Below are 18,719 nucleotides of genomic sequence, written 5' to 3' on the forward strand. Positions count from 1 at the left end.
ACAATGCTGTTAGATCGTAAGGACCTCTATAGACTTCCCACGTTGACATCTGCGCCCTCTCAAAAGAAGTTTATTGTCTATTTTTTAAAAAATTATTTTTAGTTCCTTTTTTTTTATCACGTTGAATTTTATGATCCATCGTAAGACATCAAGATTTTCCCAGGTGCTCCTTGACAATCATTTCACATCTATTGACACACAAATATCTCGCCTCTTTTTTTTTTTTAATAGCTCTACATCGTTTAAGTTGATAACAAACGAATCAGAAGTGTGAAAGATCTAGTAATCCACTTAACGTAAAGAACTTGATTGCTGTCCAGGATTTAAAAAAAATATATACTGTAATTCTATCGTAATAAAATCCATGTCCTCCAGTTGTTGTGTCACACCTTATGGGAGGAGGAGGAGGAGGAGTGAGGGGTAGTAGATGTGTCGCATCTGTCTGTTGGAAGAAGAACCATTTTGCAGGGACGCTGTGTTTATTTCAATTCTAGCAGTTCCTCCCTCCTTTTTTATTGTTCTGAATTGATGGCAGGTCATTTGGTTGCATAACAAGACCCCCGTTTTTTTTTTCTTTCTCCAAACACACACACAAAAAGAGGCTGGTTAGCATCGGCATCATGTTGCTGCGGCGGAATACGTAATCCGACGAGAGACTGCAAAGGGAGCGTTCACAATTCATTAATCATCTGTCAGATGAGAGGCAAAGTTGCGACAGTTTGCCCTTCAATTTCTCGTTTCGTACACACACACACACACACATCCCGCAGACATTGTACACATCGAAGGGTAGGTGGAGGGTAGAGAATAGAGGAGAAACAAGATTCGCGTCTATCCGCTCTCTCGCTGGCTGTCATTCAAAGCGTCTCTTCTTCCCTCCGCACGACTTTTTGTGTTTGTTTCCGACATAAGACGATGAGAGAGAGGGGGGGGACTGATGCTCTTTATCCACTTTGTCGTCTGTTGCTTCTCTTCTGTGGTGACGCGTGGCTCTTTGACGCATAGAGGGAAGAGATTCTCTTCGACACCCTGACTAGATGTGCCTCTCTTTTCTTTTTTTTTTTTTTGTAATCTACGCTAGTGAAATCGAAAGTTGAACTTAAAAATAGAAAGGGGGAGGCTGGAAACAAACATCCGGAATAATAAGTTGATGTGTATATAGGGAGCGTTTAGCAAAAAAGGGGATATTTCTCTTGATGTGGCATAATATTATGCAAAGATGTAAATGAAGAGAAAAAGAGAATTTTTGTGTGTGTTTAAAAATCTACCGCCGGATCTTCAATAATGTCAAATGCAATTGCTTTTTTCTTTTTTTTTCCTTTTTTCTTTGACGAAAAAGGTCTTTACGGACTGAACTTCCGTTCTGGAATTCAATTCAACTGCAAAACGTATTTTTCATTTTGATGATTTTTCCCTTTTTTTTTGTAAACCGTATGCTTACAAAAAGAAATGTTATGGCAACTGAAACTAGTTTAGCCAACTTTTAAGGTTTGAAAGCTTTCAACAACAAAAAAAAAATGTTTTTCGTCCATTACTATTTAACTACACTCAAATAATAACAAAGAGCTTTTTTACTTACGGGCCGACTTACAAATAAAAGCCAAATGGTTTTCATTTTACCTTTCAAGTCCAGGGGAACTGGGGACCGTCATGCACACAAGATCAAACTCCCTGAAGTCGATCTCATGTTCTATTGATGCAAACATCTCTTGCCCAGCATTAAGTTTTTCCAATTTCTATGTGTTGGTAGCAAAAATGAAGAGACATAACAATCGATCCTCGCAATCAAATTGCCCTCTTTTGGCTGACGGCGTACGATGAACGTTACGTTCCAAACCCCTAAGTACATGGTATGAGTATGAGCCCGTGTTCATAAGCGACCGGACACATTGCCAGCAAAGTCCTGGAACAAATATATGCCATTTCTCGCACACGGCCCACATTCTCAATAGGCCCTTCTTTTTGTATTTATTTTTTGTGTGTTCTTTTGTGCTGTGTGTAAATGTCATCCGGATCCTTTAGCGCCTTTTGTCTAGTAGCGTTCGACTGGAACCTTACATGTATTATTATTGGGTCGTGTGGACGTGTACAACTCCATAAAGATGGTGCCGGTCCTACCAAAAATGGCTCGTCCACGTTTTTCTTTTTTCTTCTTATTATTTTTTTTAATTCTTATTTCGTCGTTGTATTTTTGTCTTTACTATAACCCCCCCCCCCATACTCTCAATATCATCGAGAGTATGGGGCGTGTCTGCATCTGTATGTATACGAATGAACTTCCGTCTTCGAACGTACGCCCGATCGGAATAAGCCAATCTTCTCAGCTATTTGATATTATTTTTTTTTTTCTTATTTTCGTGTTGTGTATGTCCGTTTCTTTTTTTTTTTGCGTTACTTTCATCCAGCGTAATATTCCGGTACGGAAGGAGCTAAAAGAGGGAGAAAAAAAAAAAGTATAATCCGGAATGAAGTTCCCCTCTTTTTTTTATGAAAAAAAAAAAAATGTTCCCGTCGATGGACCATGTCCAGCGACATAGAACCCAAGCTGTCGTCAGAGCTGCCTGTCACATGTCTTTGCTCACATCCTTTTCCCGTCTGTCCGCTCGCTGTATGGGTCGACGCTCGGGCGATTTGAGATCGTCGACAAAGCTGCACTTGTCCGTGTAACGTCCCAATCTAATGCGCTCAACACACACACACACACACGGAGGACAGCATCGAACTCCTGTCGGATTAGCTTTTCTTTCTTCTTCCTCCCTCGACGGTCTTTTTCTTTCCCCCCCTCTACGCTTTTTATTTTTGGCCGTCCTCTTGTCCACCTAAGTGGAACTGATATTCACTTGTCGTTTGACTCGAATGACAATAGATTTTAATGCCATCAATTTTAATGAACTTTTTTTTTTCATTGGACTGCGGCGATTGGCAACGATCCCAAAATTTATCCGAGGGGGTCGTTCAATAGACTGGACATGATAGAACGTATATATCATTTATATATATATATATACAGATATCTCTCTCGACATTGTCCGAAATGAAAGCGAATGGACCTAACATCATAAATCAGGGCGATGATCAAGTCCCCCTGTTGCGTCACGTGATGCAGCAAGGTTTTTCGTAGTTGAGAGACTCGCGGAAAGAGATCACGGTCCACTGCCACGCTCTTGTAACAAACCATCATCAACTTCTTGTTTCCCGCGAACATGTATATATAGCCGTTTGGAGTTTAGTATGGGTTTAAATGTGATTGCTGGGTAAAATCAAATAAAAATAGTTGAATAGAAGTTTGATGTCTGAAAAGATATGCAAGAAGTGTTTTGGATGGTTGGGTGAATAATGGCGTCATGATGGATGATTGGCTCTCGATTTCCCGTTTTGCCGGGTTTGGGGGGATGTTTGAGATCGTATTTTCATCTGGTGATTGTGTTGATATAAAAAAAAAAAGTGAAGAGAATATTTCTATATTTCTGATTTGTTTAGCTATTTTTCCATGTGATTTATGTCTTTATAAATCATCATATATTCCGCTTACCTCCTCCCACTTTTCTTTTTTTGTCCTATGGAAAGTAGTTCAGGCTCCTCTGCACGCCGTCACAGACACGTGACCTGTGCTCATTGCGACAATCCGATTGTTGTGTTGTGTGTGTATTTGGCCATCGTTCGAACGGCGTTGACGATTCAAAATCGATGATGCCCCAAACAAAAAGATGGAAACGGCCCAGTTTTTTTTTTTTTCTTTCTTTTTGCTGCATGAAAGAAAAAAAAGAAGAAAAAAGCTGATCATCATCGTCGGACACGACATGGATTGTAGGCATATAAACGAGTGTTTGTTTGTATTTACTCTCTCTTCGGCCCTATTCCATCATGACCACTCTGAACTCCCCCTCTCTTCGGTACACACGTCCGGCAACGACACACACAAAAATCTCGCCTAGTTATTTACTAGATGGCGTCCTTTCTCCTCCCCTTGTATTTCTATTTCATGCATTTTATTTATTTATTTTTTTTGTTCTCATATTCGATCGTGTTTTCTGCTCAAGTGAACGCCATCGCTCAAACAGGGCGCACGCTGTCCGTCAACGCTCGCAATCTCTAAGTCGATCCCTTTTCTTTCCTCTTCTTCTTTCAAAATGCAATTAACGAATCAATCATCGACCCATTCGGCGGATAGACTAGACTTCCCTTTTGTGTTATTGTTGTACGTACCGAGGCTGTTATACGTACCGAGGCTGTTATACACCAGCAACAGTATGTTTCATGCACTATCGAAGGAATCAATCCCCCCCACACACATTTCCTCCCATCGCAAAAAGGGGGGGCAGGAAAGCCGGTGGTCATCCGGTCCGAATTGTTCACCATTTTTTCCGGCTATTGTTAATGTCTAATCTAATAACTTTGCGAAAAACATATGATCGTATTGTACATTTTTATTGCTATTACGTACGTGCAAATGATGGAAATGTACGATCTTTATTGATTTATTGGCTACGATTAAGTGCAAATGTCCAATTACTCAGTTTGTTTTTGTTTTGTTTTTAAAATATCGATTGAGTGTCGTTTAGGTGAAATAAGCAAGCCATGGACATTTATTTTTAGCTGATGTTTCTATTTTCATATTCGAATGTAAACTGCTGAAGAAGACGCACAAAAACGTACGCGCGAGGACGTAATAAATTGTTGGACCAAAACAATTTATTACGTCATTCCATTTTTGAAATTTTCTTGCGGGAAAGGTCAGCAGAGAAGAAAACAAAAGAAGGTACAATATATTGCGGCTTTTAATGCAATTGCATGATCCATATTGTTGCCCGGCAGCCGGGCAATAACAAAAAAAAAAAGCGTACCCACTCCCTCCTTTTTTATTCCCCAGTGCGGGGGCACTATGTTCTAATGGGTTAAGTGATGAATGAGGGGATAGATTAATACACCAACCCTTTTTTACGCTCTACCATGTTCGATAATTGGACCAATAGCCGCAAGAAAAATGCCAACCTATTTGGTGTCCATCCCCCAGGTGGATGACAGTCTTGACTATGTGGAAGAAGCGAGCAGTAGGCAATCCTCGACGTATTGTTTGGACGATGGATAATCCCAAGTCGAACAAATTTGCCGAATCGGAGAAGGAAGAAAAAGAAGAAGAGAGTTGCATATGGACGGAGTTTGCTGGACGATCCTCGTGCGCTGCCGTGACTCACCTGGGCGATAAATCGCAACCCGTGCCCGTCAAAATTGTGTGGAGGATCACGTTGATCGTCGGCGTCGTCCTGACGGCCACCTCCACTTACTTCTCGGCTTCGTCGTTTATGAATTTTTCAGGACATAGCGAAATGATGTTGCAGACGGAACGGGATAACCGGATCGACCACCCGAGCTACCACATTTGCACTTCCAACACTTTTAATCTGACCCTTCTCAAAGGTAAATATTTTTATTGAATTGATTTGATGTGAGCAAACAATTTCAAAGTAAATGTGTTTTTTTGTTTTTTAAACGCAGAAATGGGATTCGTTGAAGCCGAGATGATCTCCTACTTGACACTGATGACGTCGCTCTTTGTCGTGTCACCTTCGCTCGTCCACGATATGGAAAGACAACGCCAATTGGAGACCAAATTCAATCAAATACTCGTCGAAAAAGGCATTCAAGATGTCGCAGAAATTCTCCGATTAGCTTTACTCAAGTGAAAAGCCAATGGTTAATATTTAATGAAAAACATCAAGCTAATTTGATTGCATTTAAAGGTGCGAGGACATCATCGCCGGTTGCATCTTGTCGCCAGCCGTTCACGCCGACAGTTTCGAATGCTGCGCCAAGTTTTTCCCGTCGGGTAGTTTCGCTTCTCCGACTGGCGCTTGCGTCACTACTTCTTCTGCCCCACCCATCATCCAGGTATGAGATTGAACTTTAAATTGTATTGTCTATTGTTTGGATAACAGTGTTTTTTGGCCCAGCGCATCCCGTCCTTAGGATTCGGTTTTGTTGTGCTCGTCAACGATCTACGAGTCACTCGCGGTATGATTTCCTAATTATCTTATGGGCTATTGATGTAATGTTATTCATTTTCGATTGGCGCAGCACTGGATAATTCCATCATCAATCCGATTATGGCCAATCACAAAGGAGTGACATTTTCAGTCGCCGACAAGTGGACGGATCCCACGGTGGCCTTGTTCAGGGAACGTCATTACACTCGGATTGGACTATGGACTTCTGCAGCCATTTTCAGAACAACCGTTAAGAATTTGACTCTTCATTCCCCCCTCTTAATTGAATCTTAAAATGTTATTCCGTATGTGCAGATCAACGATGAGGAAATTATGCATTCGGTCGTATCCAGAAAATTGTGTGCATTTCGGGACGGGCATAACAGTTTCCTACATTTGGTGCCGGGATTTAAAAATTACACGCTGGACAATTGCATTTATGCTGTACGCCAAAAGCGCGTTACTGAAAGCCTCAATTGCTACATCATAACTCTGCCTTACAAAGGTTTTTGGGTTTCTTTTAAGATAATTCCATCATGGTTTCGTGATTAGGCCCGTATTTTTCAGGGAATCTGCCGCCATGTCGCCCGCAGCAAATACTCAAGCTGGCGGGTCGAATTTTTAACAGCCACGGAGAATTGAATGATCCGCTGTTTGGAGCCGCTAGCGGTAAACAACTTGTGTTTGTTTGACTGTGATCGTTTGGATTTGTCAATCATTTGTTTTAATAAATTTACAGAATGCGTTAGCGAATGCTGGCAAGAAAAGTATGATGTCTCTGCCAGCTACGCCGATTTGCAATTGGCGGCTAACTTTCAATTCGGCAACTGGACCGTATCGCCTAATCAAAGGTAAATCCGCTGCCACGTTACCTTCGAATGGTAAATCAATTTTAATTTTTAATTGTGACAAGCGATCAATTGGCGGCGCTTAATTTCTTCTACCCGACCTTCACCCAAAATTTGTTGGTTAATCATTACCCAACCATTAACCAAGGACTCGGTGAGAAAATAGCATCAAACAACTTGAAAGTAATAAATTTAAATGTTTTTGAAATTTTTGCAAGGCATTTTGGGTGGCAATTTGGGCCTCTTTCTCGGTGCCAGTATGGTGACGCTGATTGAACTGATTGTGTTCTGCTTCAGCTGTTGCTGTCGACCCGAGAAATTCAAATGAAGAAGCAAAATGGAAATTGAATGGAACGAAATAGTTTATTAGACAAAAAATTCAAATAATATCTGGAAAGAAAACAAAAGAAGAAAGAAGAATGATTTCACCGTAGACACTATTAGATAATTAGATTACAATAATAGCGTTCGTCTTCAGACAATAATGAATCAATACATTGAATATACAGGTTGTGATAGAAAGACTGGCGGGTAGCATGTCCAGAAGTGATATTTCATTATGGGCACATGAAATAATCTTTTTTTTTTTCATTATTAATTATTTGCAAGAACTATTTTTTTGGTCGATAGAAGAAAGAAGTGTTAAGTTGTAGCCAAAGAAAAACATCAGTCGAAAGAAAGGACAAGACTAGCTAAAAGAAAGTATTTGGCAAATCAACATTGAGCCGCAATTTATAGCAAAAAAAAAAAACCATTTCACACATTCTTACAAAAGCATATTAATTTGCAATGTTTCTTTTTACAGAGTCTACATACTCTACAAGTAAATTCAATTACAAAGAAGAAAGAAAATTTGTTGAAAGACATTTCGAGTCGGGTAGGATGAGATGTAAATCAGGACAATTTCCCTTTTCGTTTAACCAGATATCCATCGCTGGATCCTCCAACCGGCGTAGGCGACCAGGCCGTGTAAGATGCAAGTTTGTATCCATGAACTGGCAGGGCTGGATGATGTCGAGAAATTCCGGCTTCCGGCTTTGGCCGGCCGCCGTGATGTTTCAAACTGATCAGCTATTCGTCGAAGATCGTGGCCGACTTGTTTCCAGTTGTCTGCTGCACTTTTGTCTTCATCCGGCATCCGCAATTCTCTGATGTCTTTGACTGAAGGAGAGTCCGGTTCTTCCTCGTCACTCGCCACCGACAGGCGATGGCCAAGTTTGTCACTTTGTCGGGGCACCACATCCGGAAGGCTGTCGACTGGATGACTCTGGAACAGATACGTCTCGTCGTAAGGATTGTCCAGCAACGCTAGCGACTCCATCACGTGGCAGTGGCAGCACACGAGGACCCTGTTGTTGACACTCTGTCCGGCCGCATCGTACTCCATGACGGGATCGAACGGGATGGCTCCGCACAGGCTGAAAAACGGTAGGACCATTCTGCCTTTCCAATTTATTCCGCGCAATTTCCAATCTCTTCTCCTGTCAAACGTGGCGTGTAAGTCTCGGAACAACTGTGACGTAGCCCAAACACTTTTAGAGACACTCTGTTGTACGGCACGTGTTGACACATCTGCGTTGCGTGACCGACTGGGCTGCTTGGCGATCCGGCAGCAGCATCAAGTAGTCTGTGCTGGACTGAGGGGAGGCACGGACGTCGGAGGGTTACACCAGGGATGAATGCAGCTGGCGTCGCTAGGAGCAGGGTAGTAAGGGGGTGGTTTCTATACCGACTGGCAGGGTGGCGTGTCACTCCCCTTCTTCCACCCTATTCTTTTTATTTGTGTGTGTGTATTGTGTGTCGACTTTCTCTGGACCAATCACAACGTTTGGCCCTCTCTCATCCGTCTCCCTTGCTCTTTGGCATCCATGTCCGAAAAAAAAAAGTCTTTGTGTGTGTCTGCGTGCACACACACACACACACAAAGAAGAAGAGAGAACATTGTCACCTACGACATACCACATTGTACTCGTGAGCTTTGAGCGTCTCGGTGACACGTAATTCTTCTTTTCTTTTCTTTATTATTTGTATTTTTGGCCACCGATTTCTACAGACAATGTGTTAAGGGGAACCAGCTGAGAAATGTTTGATTGATCCTGCGTTATTCTTTTATGTTTCATTCTCTGCTGAACCAAAAATTCCACTGCCGGTTAATTAGTTCCTCATCCAAGCGCTAGGTCATTTGTCAATGATTTAACTCGAAAAAAAAGAAGATGGCACGTCTCTTCGAACAGGACAAGGGGAAAAAAATGAATAAATAAAAGGCAATGTTGTCGATGATCCTTTCTATATCTCGATAGGCCTCTAGAACAGCTTTTACAGCAACGACCTCGTTATACTCTTTGATGCTAACACGATCGTGCCAAAGCTCAGTGGTGATGTTTTCTCGGCCGTCTTTCGTTATACGACATCATTGATAGGGGGGACTCTTCTTATGCGCTCCTGCTTGGGAATAATTCAATTGCCAATCATGTTGTCTATGCCCTTCTTTATTTTTTCTTGTTTGGAAGGATCAACATCTTCTCCCGTGAGGATACATCTCTCTCGTTAATACTTTATTATTTTTTTTTTTTTTCGCTTGTTGCCGGGGTCCAATCTCAACAAGTCCCCCCCACAACAAACCTACCCTCTCACACACACCCGCAACCGGCATTTTTATTTTTTCTTCTTTTATGTTTGACTTTATTGTGGCATTTTTCTTAGTTTTTCTTTCTTCCGTCTACTGTAGGGTCCGGCTTTTTTTTTTTAATATTTTACGATGGATAGTAGCTAGTGGTGTATGGCTTCCATTTGTGTAGTGTACAACATCTGCTGCGGGGTGTAGGATATAGAAAAGAAAAGGGGGGAGAAGCGCGACGCTTCTTGCGTCTCGTTAAGGGCACAGACTTAATGCTTCGCACCTAAGAATGATGGCCCTCTCTTTTTTCTTATTTTAAAAGCGCCCAGCCGTTTCGTTTTTTTGCGTTTGTGTTACACGGCATAGCCGTACTGACTCTTTATGATTTGGCTCTCCCCCTCTCTCTCTTTACATGCAAGTGTAATATCATCTGGTGAATCATCAGAGCTAATAAAACGTTCGAGAGATAAAAGGGCTAAAAAGGTATAAATCAAGACTTGTTCGTCTTTTTTTATTTTATCTGTATATAAATATACACAAAGACATTGTGTGTGTGTGTGTAGAAGACGCAATTTTTGCGATCTGAGGGATGCACTTTTTTTTCCCCATGTGTGCCCCCTTCTCGCACATCTTTTTGATGTCGAGAGAGGCAATTAAAAATAGGGAAACGGGTGGGGTTGCGGAGGAACTTTGCCAACAAGGGCGGGGGATATGCGTTCATCCATCGGCGATTCTATTGTTCTTTCTACGTTGGTATATATATATTTTTTCCCGAAAAAAAAATCTAGAAATATATTTATCGAGTTCTTCTTCTTTCGGTGATTCTCTTTTGTTTGTGGCCAATATTCGCCGTGAAAGAGCAAAGAGAAGAAAGTCTATTGGGGGGGATGACATACATAATAAGGGCGATGCGCGTTCTATATTGGGGATCAATCATTCATTTTTCTTACCCTCCCTTCTCATTCTGGCGATCCGCTGGAGTCGATTGCCTCTACGGAGCGTCTCTCTTTTGTTCTTCTTCTTCTTCTTCTTTTTTGTGCCTTTGACGGATTGAAATTCTATGCGGGACACGTATTACTATAGCGTCTACATCTGTTTGCTACGGATTGGATATGTCACCAATGTCAAACCAAACGAAAGATTTCGTGTCCCCCACCGTCTTGTAGCTGCTGATTTATTCAAATTTCTACGATTGACTTTAGTTTTTTTTTTAGGGGGAGGGGGACTTGTATCTGATATAACAGAATACACAGCCCTCGTATAGTAATCCAATCGCGTCTCGGCGCAATCAAATCGACTCGTTACCCGTACACGATCGATACACGACAAGACAACAAACACCGAAAAGCAGAAAAAGGAAGAAAACAGAAAACGTGATCCTATGGGATTGCGTGAGTAGCGCCATGGCGATTCAATTTTTTACGTTTATCTCTAAAAAATTGGGACGTCAGTTTTGTTTGAGATTTCATTTGCAACAGATTTAATTATAGTTTTTTTTTCTTTTTTCACGAATTGCATCCCAGTCGACTTTGTGAAAATTAACGAGGCTGTCACATCGCAGGTCGTGTTCGGAATAAAAAGTTTGGCCGCAATCATCGGCAGACGGCGAGATAGTAAGGTGCCCCTTTAAAAAAAGGAATTAAAAAAAAAAGGGAACAGCGTCGTTTCTTTTTGAAAAAAACCCCGAAATATATCGACAGACATAAAAACAAGACATTAAAATAAAAAAAAATGCGTACACACAGATAACGTTACGCCTAGCGGTAGCAGCAACAGTCGTGATTCTTCTTTTGTTTTTTTATGTCTGGAACGATTAGGTCTGTTTTTGAACATCTCCCGTCGAGAGAAATGAGAGTTTGACTTTGACGGCGTTTTACCACTGAATCGTTATGCAAATTTCGAATTTAACAACAAAAAGGGGGAGGGGGAGTTCAAATCGCTAGCTACCGATGTTTTGAGCTGTCACGGTGTTATATCGCAAGCCTATCATGGGTAGTAAAATAAAAAGACCGGGAGTAACCTGATCTCGTTCCCCGCCAAAAAATAAAAACATTTGAAAAATGTTTTCTTTTTCATCTTCTTTTCTTTTTTTTTACGATACAACAAACGCCGAGCTTCATATTTTTTAATAGCGCACTCAAATAAAAAGAAAAGTTCTGACGATGGCATCCAACCTAAACCAAATGAAGTTTTATTTTGACTCCTTTTGTCACGGACGCGTTAAATATCTGACTGCCGCCATCATAGACATGCAAATGATGACGAAGGGTTGCAATATCAAAGGAGGGGGGGGGGAATGACGTTTTGTTGTTATTCGATATACTTTCTCTTGATTTTTCTTTTTTCTTTAGTTTCCCTCCGGTGTTATTGTTGTCATTCGATCTTTCAGCCATCATAGAAAAAAACAAAAAACATTTTGCATACGCGGGAGAGACAAATCCAATGACAAGAAAAATTTGGTCCCCCTCTTCTTATTAGAAAGAGTATATAAAGGAAGAGGGAAGCGTATCGACGTCATTAGTCGTCGTCGACGAGTATAATCAGTTTAGAATTGAGTCTATATAGATGTGGATGGTGCGAGAGAGAGAGAACAAAAGCGGGAGTTTTGCGTGCGTGTATGTATTTGGGGGCGAACGGGATTGATGGGAGGAGGCGAACGCTGTGGCCTGATTAGCATAGAAGAGCGGCCGTCGCCGGCAAAGCTCATTTGCATCCCGCTGATGTGGTTAAATGCTCTTCTCCCATCTCCTCTTCGTGTGTGTGTGTGTATATAAATGTACTGCCAATGTAAACGCCGCTTTTGTGTCGAGTGCAGTTATAAATGATGATGGAACAAACATTTGAGAGTGGGAGGGTAGAAGTGGACAGCGCTTTATTTTGGCGGGCAATTTTGAAACCGAAATGAGTCGATCACGCGTGAATCGCCTACCTACTACGGGGAATATTCAATTATAAAGCGGAGGGGACACGCGGAAAACGCAAATGGCGTCATGAAAACGACGCCGGACTTGATGCGTGTAACGATTCCCCTCCCCATCATCGCCAGCCATCAGATGCAGAACATCATCAAAGCGATTCTCTTTCCATTTTTTTTTTTTACTACGTATGCGTAGCGAGCTTAAACATTTTCGTATGGAACTCCATAGACAGCGCAGCTGCTTTGCTCTTTAACCAACAACAAAAACATTTTTTTTATTATTATTATTTTTTTTCTATAAAGCCACACACGATTCATGTGTGTGTGTGTACGTAGCACGCGAAAATGAATGATTATTATTCAGTTTTTGGTCGTTAAATTGCAACATTGGCCGTAATGATGATGACGGTCTGTGATGAACGCCGTTTCTATCGAGCAACGCCATCATAAACACTTGTATAGAACTCGCGGTTCATCTTGTTATTTTTTTTTTTACTATTCACGCTCATTTGCATACGTGCGTGGACTTGTTTCAAAGCCGAGTGCACTTGTCTCGACATCCCCCTCTTGTTGTGTAAATCACGCCGAATAAATGGGAACCCACCCATTGATTTAAAGCGACCCATTCTAGGCCTTTCGTTAACAGAATTGAATCATTCTTATCCAATCCGTAAGTTAATCAGCGAAATCTTTAAATATAATATTTTTTTTTTTTTTTCCAAAAGAAATTTTTTAAAAATGGAAGAATGTCCTAAAATTAGAGTTTAACAATTAACCCCCCCTTTGGAATTGCGTCGTACGGTCAGCGGGAAAGAAGAAAAAAAACGACCGTACCGCATGTCGGGAGCAATAAACAAAAGAGTCAAGTAAAAACACGAAAGCAAAAAGAAGAAAAACGTTGGAGAGGGGGAAAAAAAAGAGAGACAAGTTACACTAGCGCGATCAGTTTGCCGTACTAATAGGGGCCAGTATAGTTGTGCAGTATAGAACATTTGTAAGCGACGGGCATGCGTCGGGATCCCGGGCAGATGTTTCGCAGTCTTGCGCTTCTCTCCATGTTTCGTGTCAAGTCTATTTTTACGTTCAAATCTGGAGAGACACACACACACGCACATAAGAGAGCTGAGTAAAATGCTGGAAAACGGGGAGAATAATAATAATAAAAAGGATCTATATACTGCGTCCATAGGAGAAAAGAGTTTGGGAATGACCGAGAAAAAAAAACTGGAACAAAGAGTCATCTTTCACCGCAAAAAGAAAAGAAAAAAAAAAAGGACTTGACAAGAGTTAGCTGTTCTCCCCTCCACCCCCTTTTTTCCTTACTTTTAGAACTTGCGGGAAAAATAGAAATTCCGGATAAAAAGAGAAAAGAAACTCCTTCATTTTGGCCATCGTTGCATACCACTTGGCGCTGCTGGAGGCCACCTGATTTCCTCTTGTGTATATCTGTTGATGGTCTGCTGGGTTCATGCGTCGTTAACTAGACGGGACTAATAGACGTCTGTATAACACGGAAAGAGAAGAAGAGCTTTTCTAAAATCCCGGCCGCTCTTTAGGGGATACATGACAGGTCACGTGATTGACTCTGAACTCGTTTCCTTAAGAAATCACAGGACCGTCCAACCGACTCGACATGCCAGACTAACAAAAAAACAACAAGAAAACATGTTTTTCAAAAACAAAAGCAAGAGGTCCCCTGCCGAGCTCTAGAATTTCCGCGCAATTCTATATCCACTACGCGTGATCTCGCATGTTTCGTGACCCACTTTGAACCTCTTTAAACAAAAGACGAGACGTACGTCATCATGTTTTGTTTTGTTTTTTCGAAGCGAATTTTGGGCGAGGAATGGATCTTTGAAGATGGCAGATTTATTATAAGCCAACGCGATGCGTTTTGCCACACTAGGGGGACACAACAACATTTAGTGATGAATAGAGGAGATAGGTCAATTGCCGGCCAGAGAAAAGTAGGAGTTCTGTTTAGTAGGCCCAAAGGTCATCTGTCCATTTCTCAAAGAGTGGGACGCTTTTAATGGCCACTTGAAATTGGTCATCGGGGGGGAGGGCGTTACATAAGGATACGCAAGTGATACAGAAACGAGTGTAATGTCTAATAGAAATGCGGGGGTGGGTGGGGAGAAGGCGATGTTTCAGTAGTTTCACTATCTAGGCCTCTACACACCGAGACACTCGTACGAGTGTTAACAGATCCCATTGACGGCGTCACTTGCCGTTGTTCTCCCCCCGCCGTTGTGATCCTCTAAATGCATCGTTGAGCTATTAACCTCCCGGCCTCTTTTGTATAGCGTTTCATCCACTTGATTCCACATGCTGCCTCTCGTTGGGCCTATCGTCCAATCAAAGAATTTTTCCGTTTCAAATGACGTCATCGTAAATCAATCGACACTCGACAGGCCCAATAAGTATAAACAGTTATTTTTTAAAATATCATTTGCATACTATTCGCTTTGCATGTTGGATCGTAATTATTTTTTTAAAAACAGAAGTCCGTGTTCTTTGCTTAACTTTCAGTTTATTTCACCGCAGTTTATTTCATCCCTTCGTTCTCTGTGCAAAGTAACCCCTTTTTTTAAAAAAAAGAATGTATGCATCCCTTATGGTATTATGCGATAACAATAAAGAGATTAGGAGCTTTACAGTTTTCAGGGAGAAAAAGAAAGGCCCCGTTTGGGCCTCTTAACGAGCCCCATTCGTTTGGTTGTATAGAGTAGGGAAGAAAAAAAAAAAAAAGAGCTTCGAATGTTAAAATCCAAACTGACAGCAGACACACACACGTGACTCTTGGAAGCTTTTGTCTGTAAATGTTTCGCCGAGTGGGTGGTATACATAGTAGCGGTGGCTATATGCATTCCCCCCCTTTTTTTTGTGGGTATTAAAAAAATAAAATGAAAAGGTTTGTGAAATATCCTTCTAATGCGCAACAGCCTAAGAGTCACGCCAATTAGAAACGGATCAATGTCTTTCCTGTTTATTGATAAATAGAAACATCGCAGACTGCGCTCTACTTGTTTTTCTCCCCGCTTTTAATTTTTGTGTGTGTATGTGAGTGTGGAGAGCGTTGAATATTCAAATGTTGGTCGATGAACTCATTTCTATAAATAATGATGCGAAACTGCGCAAAGCCGATGCGGAGAAAAAGAGTTGACACGTGACGTCTCATTAGCCCTCGCTATCGGCTTGACGTGTCTATTCACACTTGCCCTGATTATCAGATTTTTTTGTGTGAAATATCTGATCTCCGTCGTCTCTCTTTATACCGTTTTGTATTTTGAATACGGGATGTCTGTAATGTGAGCAGATCATTAACGACTCCCGCTGTTTTCTCTCGAATTTCAGACAGAAAAATCCTCACGTCGCAGTTTGTTTATTTGATTGTTGAATGACGCAACTTATAGTATTCGCCTTTCTATAAGGATGTCACGTAGAAGGGACGTATTTTGTTTTCTTACAAAACAATCATTTGAATACTGCAGTCCGAGTATGCAAATCGCTGTTGACTCAAGTGCGTTGGCAAGAATCGAGGCGTCACCCCCTGCTGCTATTAGCGACGGCTTTTCGTGTTAGTTACACATGTGATGTTGCCTATCAAAAACGGATTTCTACGTCTCTTTCCTGGCCTCGTGTTGACTCAGATGTTCACTATTTAGAAATAACAACCAGGAAAAAAACAAAAAAAGGGGGGGAACAATTCGAATCAAAAATCGAATAGGACCAGGTGTTTCCCATCTCTAAATTCAATGTAAACATATGTCGAAACATTTGTTTTCTTTTGAATTAAACTACGCCGGTTTTTTTTTAACGACGTGCAATTTGAATATGCAGAGCGTTCGATTAATGAACGTCTAACGATTGAGACGGAAGGAGGATGTCTACATCGAAAGAATTATGCGTTTTTTTTCGGAAGACGGGCTGGCCACGCCTTTTTGCCGGACATTGTATACATCGAAAGATGGGCGTGTTAACAGGTGCGGTCGTAAAAACTCTTTGTACGTCGTAAAAACCTTTTTAATGTCGGAAAACAATTCGTTTGGCGCGGACAATGTGAGCCTATCGATTCGAAATGTCTTTGCCATTTTTTGAATGCGAGTCCATTTGAACACATCACGTGAACATTTTTTAAAAATGTTTTTCGGAGACGGACTGGCTACTCCCCTCTTGTTTTATAGAATATGCAGGAAATGTTGAATATGTTTAACAGATGGCCTCGTTTGATCGAACCGTATAAAATTCATTTGATGGACTAACGGAAGAAAAGGCGCCAAAGTTCAAAATGTCTTGAAAACAAAAAAGGAAAAGAATAGACTAGAAACAAATCTTTTATTGTAGTTTACGGTTGAGGAAAACAAATACAATAACCAATGCGGGCTTTGCCATTGTCTGCGCAATCAGTTCCGATCGCAGTTGAAATGAAGCCCCGCCAGCTTATATCGCTGTTGTTTCTTCCTTCCGGCTTCTTCTTCCGTTTCGTTTAGCGCGCGCGCGCCCTTAATTTATGACCCCCGTACAACAATCGACTCTTCTTACGACTACGCCGTGTTTCTCTCTCTCTTTTCTATTGACGTAACGCGAACTAAACGCGTGAAATTTCCCACGTGGCTCATTCGGGAGCCCGAACCGGCCTATTTAGTAACAAGAAGAAAATCTATAGCGCGAGCTAAAAAGGAAAAAAAAAAAACACATCTAAATAAGGAAAATAGCAGAAGCAGTCATCCCTTATGCCTTTGAAAACGGACAGTGTTCCCCCCATTACCATTTACCGAGTTCAATGAATCGGAAGAATGTCGCCTATAGTTTTTTTTCTGGGTGTGTGTGTGTTTCCCTTGTTATGTCGATCGGTAGCAGACTGACACATGGTGATCTTTCAGACTCGGTTTTTTTTTTTTCAAAAACGACTATGTAAAAAAGAAGAAGGAAGCGATGGCTAAATTAGGTGGAAAGATTGTCTTTCTCCCCTCTGACATGAGAAAGAGAAAAAAATGAGATGGTTCATTAGATCAATAAAATCATATCAAATTGCTAGTCATTTACCAATATGTCAATCTACTATTACACCAGTCAAGGAATACGAAAAAATATATCCAGTTTTTTTTTCTTCTTGTATAATTCCGCGATTAGGAATGATTGCATATCTAAAGACAAATGTGAATAGACCAACTTTTAGAGGGGGGGGTTCGTTTACATCTTGCGTCCGGGTCACGTGGAAGCCCAGCGTGTCACTTGTACAAATGGTTTAACAATATGAATCGCTTTCCCCATTTTCAACGCTTTTCTTTCTCTCCCCCCCCACCCTCTCTCTGTTGTCTATTGCGTCAGACCCAAACTTTGAGAATAACTTAAGACTGGTGTGTTGTACACGGTCTATTTTTTGCCCTCATTTTCTTTTAAATCAACGACGCGTGTAAAACTCGTACGCAATCGAACCTAATCCTCCCGTGGATACATTCAAGAAAAAAAATACGTAGTGTGTATTTGTTCATTGGCTTATTCTGTAAATAGACTAGCAATTGTACCTCGATTATCTTTAAAAGAAAAAAATGTCCCCAGATCATTAACTATTTTATGATGTGGACATTTTGTTTTTTAATTGAATAATTGCGAACGATGAAGTTCTATGAATGATGATGAGCCGCTTAATTGCCCTGTTGGTAACAGTCGACTAATGACGTGTGCGGCCAGTCCAATTGATGGTTTAATGAAAGACTGATTGGCTACGGGAATTGAAGTGAGGTAGGGGGTGACGCCTTTATTTTTTTCTTCTTCTTCTGGCACCGAGAAAGTGTCGAGTCATTTTAGGATCATTTTCATTGTTATTAACTGCAACAAGAAAATGGTGGACATTTTTGTATTTTGAGCGTCGAAAGTGAACAGAATTGAATGGGGCAGCGGCGCGTGTCGCGTCCGCAGGGACACGGGCGAGTCAACATAACGCGATGACGTGATAAATGAACCCACACTGACCACCTGTGACCCTACCGAATGTTTTAGTTGGGCAGCGGGGTTCATGCCGATTAGATGATGCGTGACATCATTGTCACCTCTGCCTTTGTACGTGTCCATATGGCGCCAGACATTCGAATTCAAAAATCCAAAACGGGGAATTCTTTGGCGTTTCTATTTTGATACGCAATCGAATGCCGTTCGAAAAATGTCAATTGTCTCGTGCCGCGCTGTGTTTGTTCAACACGGCTCATTTCGTTTTGAACAGTGTGACACAACAGTTGTTGGTGTTTTTCAATTGGTTTTGATGGTTTGCTCACTCGGACGCGAAGCGCGGGAGAGGACGAAACAATTTCAAATTGTGACACGTTTTTCGTGAGTTACGAGTACACCGC

The 18,719-nt window shown here is 41.3% G+C and overlaps 2 protein-coding genes across 4 annotated transcripts in view; one reads left to right on the forward strand and one right to left on the reverse strand.

The window, feature by feature from the left end:
- LOC116933281 overlaps nucleotides 1–7,343 on the forward strand; it is a 27,531-nt gene extending 20,188 nt beyond the window's left edge. Inside the window, exons 12-22 of one of the 3 annotated variants that reach the window (XM_045175515.1) lie at nucleotides 4,638–4,759; nucleotides 4,974–5,418; nucleotides 5,497–5,680; nucleotides 5,742–5,889; nucleotides 5,952–6,012; nucleotides 6,076–6,233; nucleotides 6,300–6,489; nucleotides 6,552–6,653; nucleotides 6,724–6,835; nucleotides 6,898–6,986; nucleotides 7,051–7,343. In XM_045175515.1, the coding sequence (XP_045031450.1) occupies nucleotides 4,638–4,759; nucleotides 4,974–5,418; nucleotides 5,497–5,680; nucleotides 5,742–5,889; nucleotides 5,952–6,012; nucleotides 6,076–6,233; nucleotides 6,300–6,489; nucleotides 6,552–6,653; nucleotides 6,724–6,835; nucleotides 6,898–6,986; nucleotides 7,051–7,160 (1,721 nt within the window). In that variant the 3' untranslated portion in view covers nucleotides 7,161–7,343. The remainder of the gene's footprint in view (nucleotides 1–4,637; nucleotides 4,760–4,973; nucleotides 5,419–5,496; nucleotides 5,681–5,741; nucleotides 5,890–5,951; nucleotides 6,013–6,075; nucleotides 6,234–6,299; nucleotides 6,490–6,551; nucleotides 6,654–6,723; nucleotides 6,836–6,897; nucleotides 6,987–7,050) is intronic. The other 2 variants (XM_045175517.1, XM_045175516.1) reach the window with 2 other exon arrangements.
- On the reverse strand, nucleotides 7,177–8,781 carry LOC116924208. The gene has a single exon (XM_032930709.2). The coding sequence runs from the start codon at nucleotides 8,268–8,270 to the stop codon at nucleotides 7,749–7,751; it is 522 nt and encodes a 173-aa protein (XP_032786600.1). The 5' UTR covers nucleotides 8,271–8,781; the 3' UTR covers nucleotides 7,177–7,748.
- Nucleotides 8,782–18,719: the final 9,938 nt, after the last annotated feature.

Source organism: Daphnia magna, linkage group LG6, assembly GCF_020631705.1.
Source record: "Daphnia magna isolate NIES linkage group LG6, ASM2063170v1.1, whole genome shotgun sequence".
NCBI classification, from domain to species: Eukaryota; Metazoa; Arthropoda; class Branchiopoda; order Diplostraca; family Daphniidae; genus Daphnia; species Daphnia magna.

Coding starts and splice junctions, on each gene's coding strand:
- LOC116924208 (XM_032930709.2), bottom strand. CDS start 8,270: ATGGTCCTACCGTTTTTCAGCCTGTGCGGAGCCATCCCGTTCGATCCC.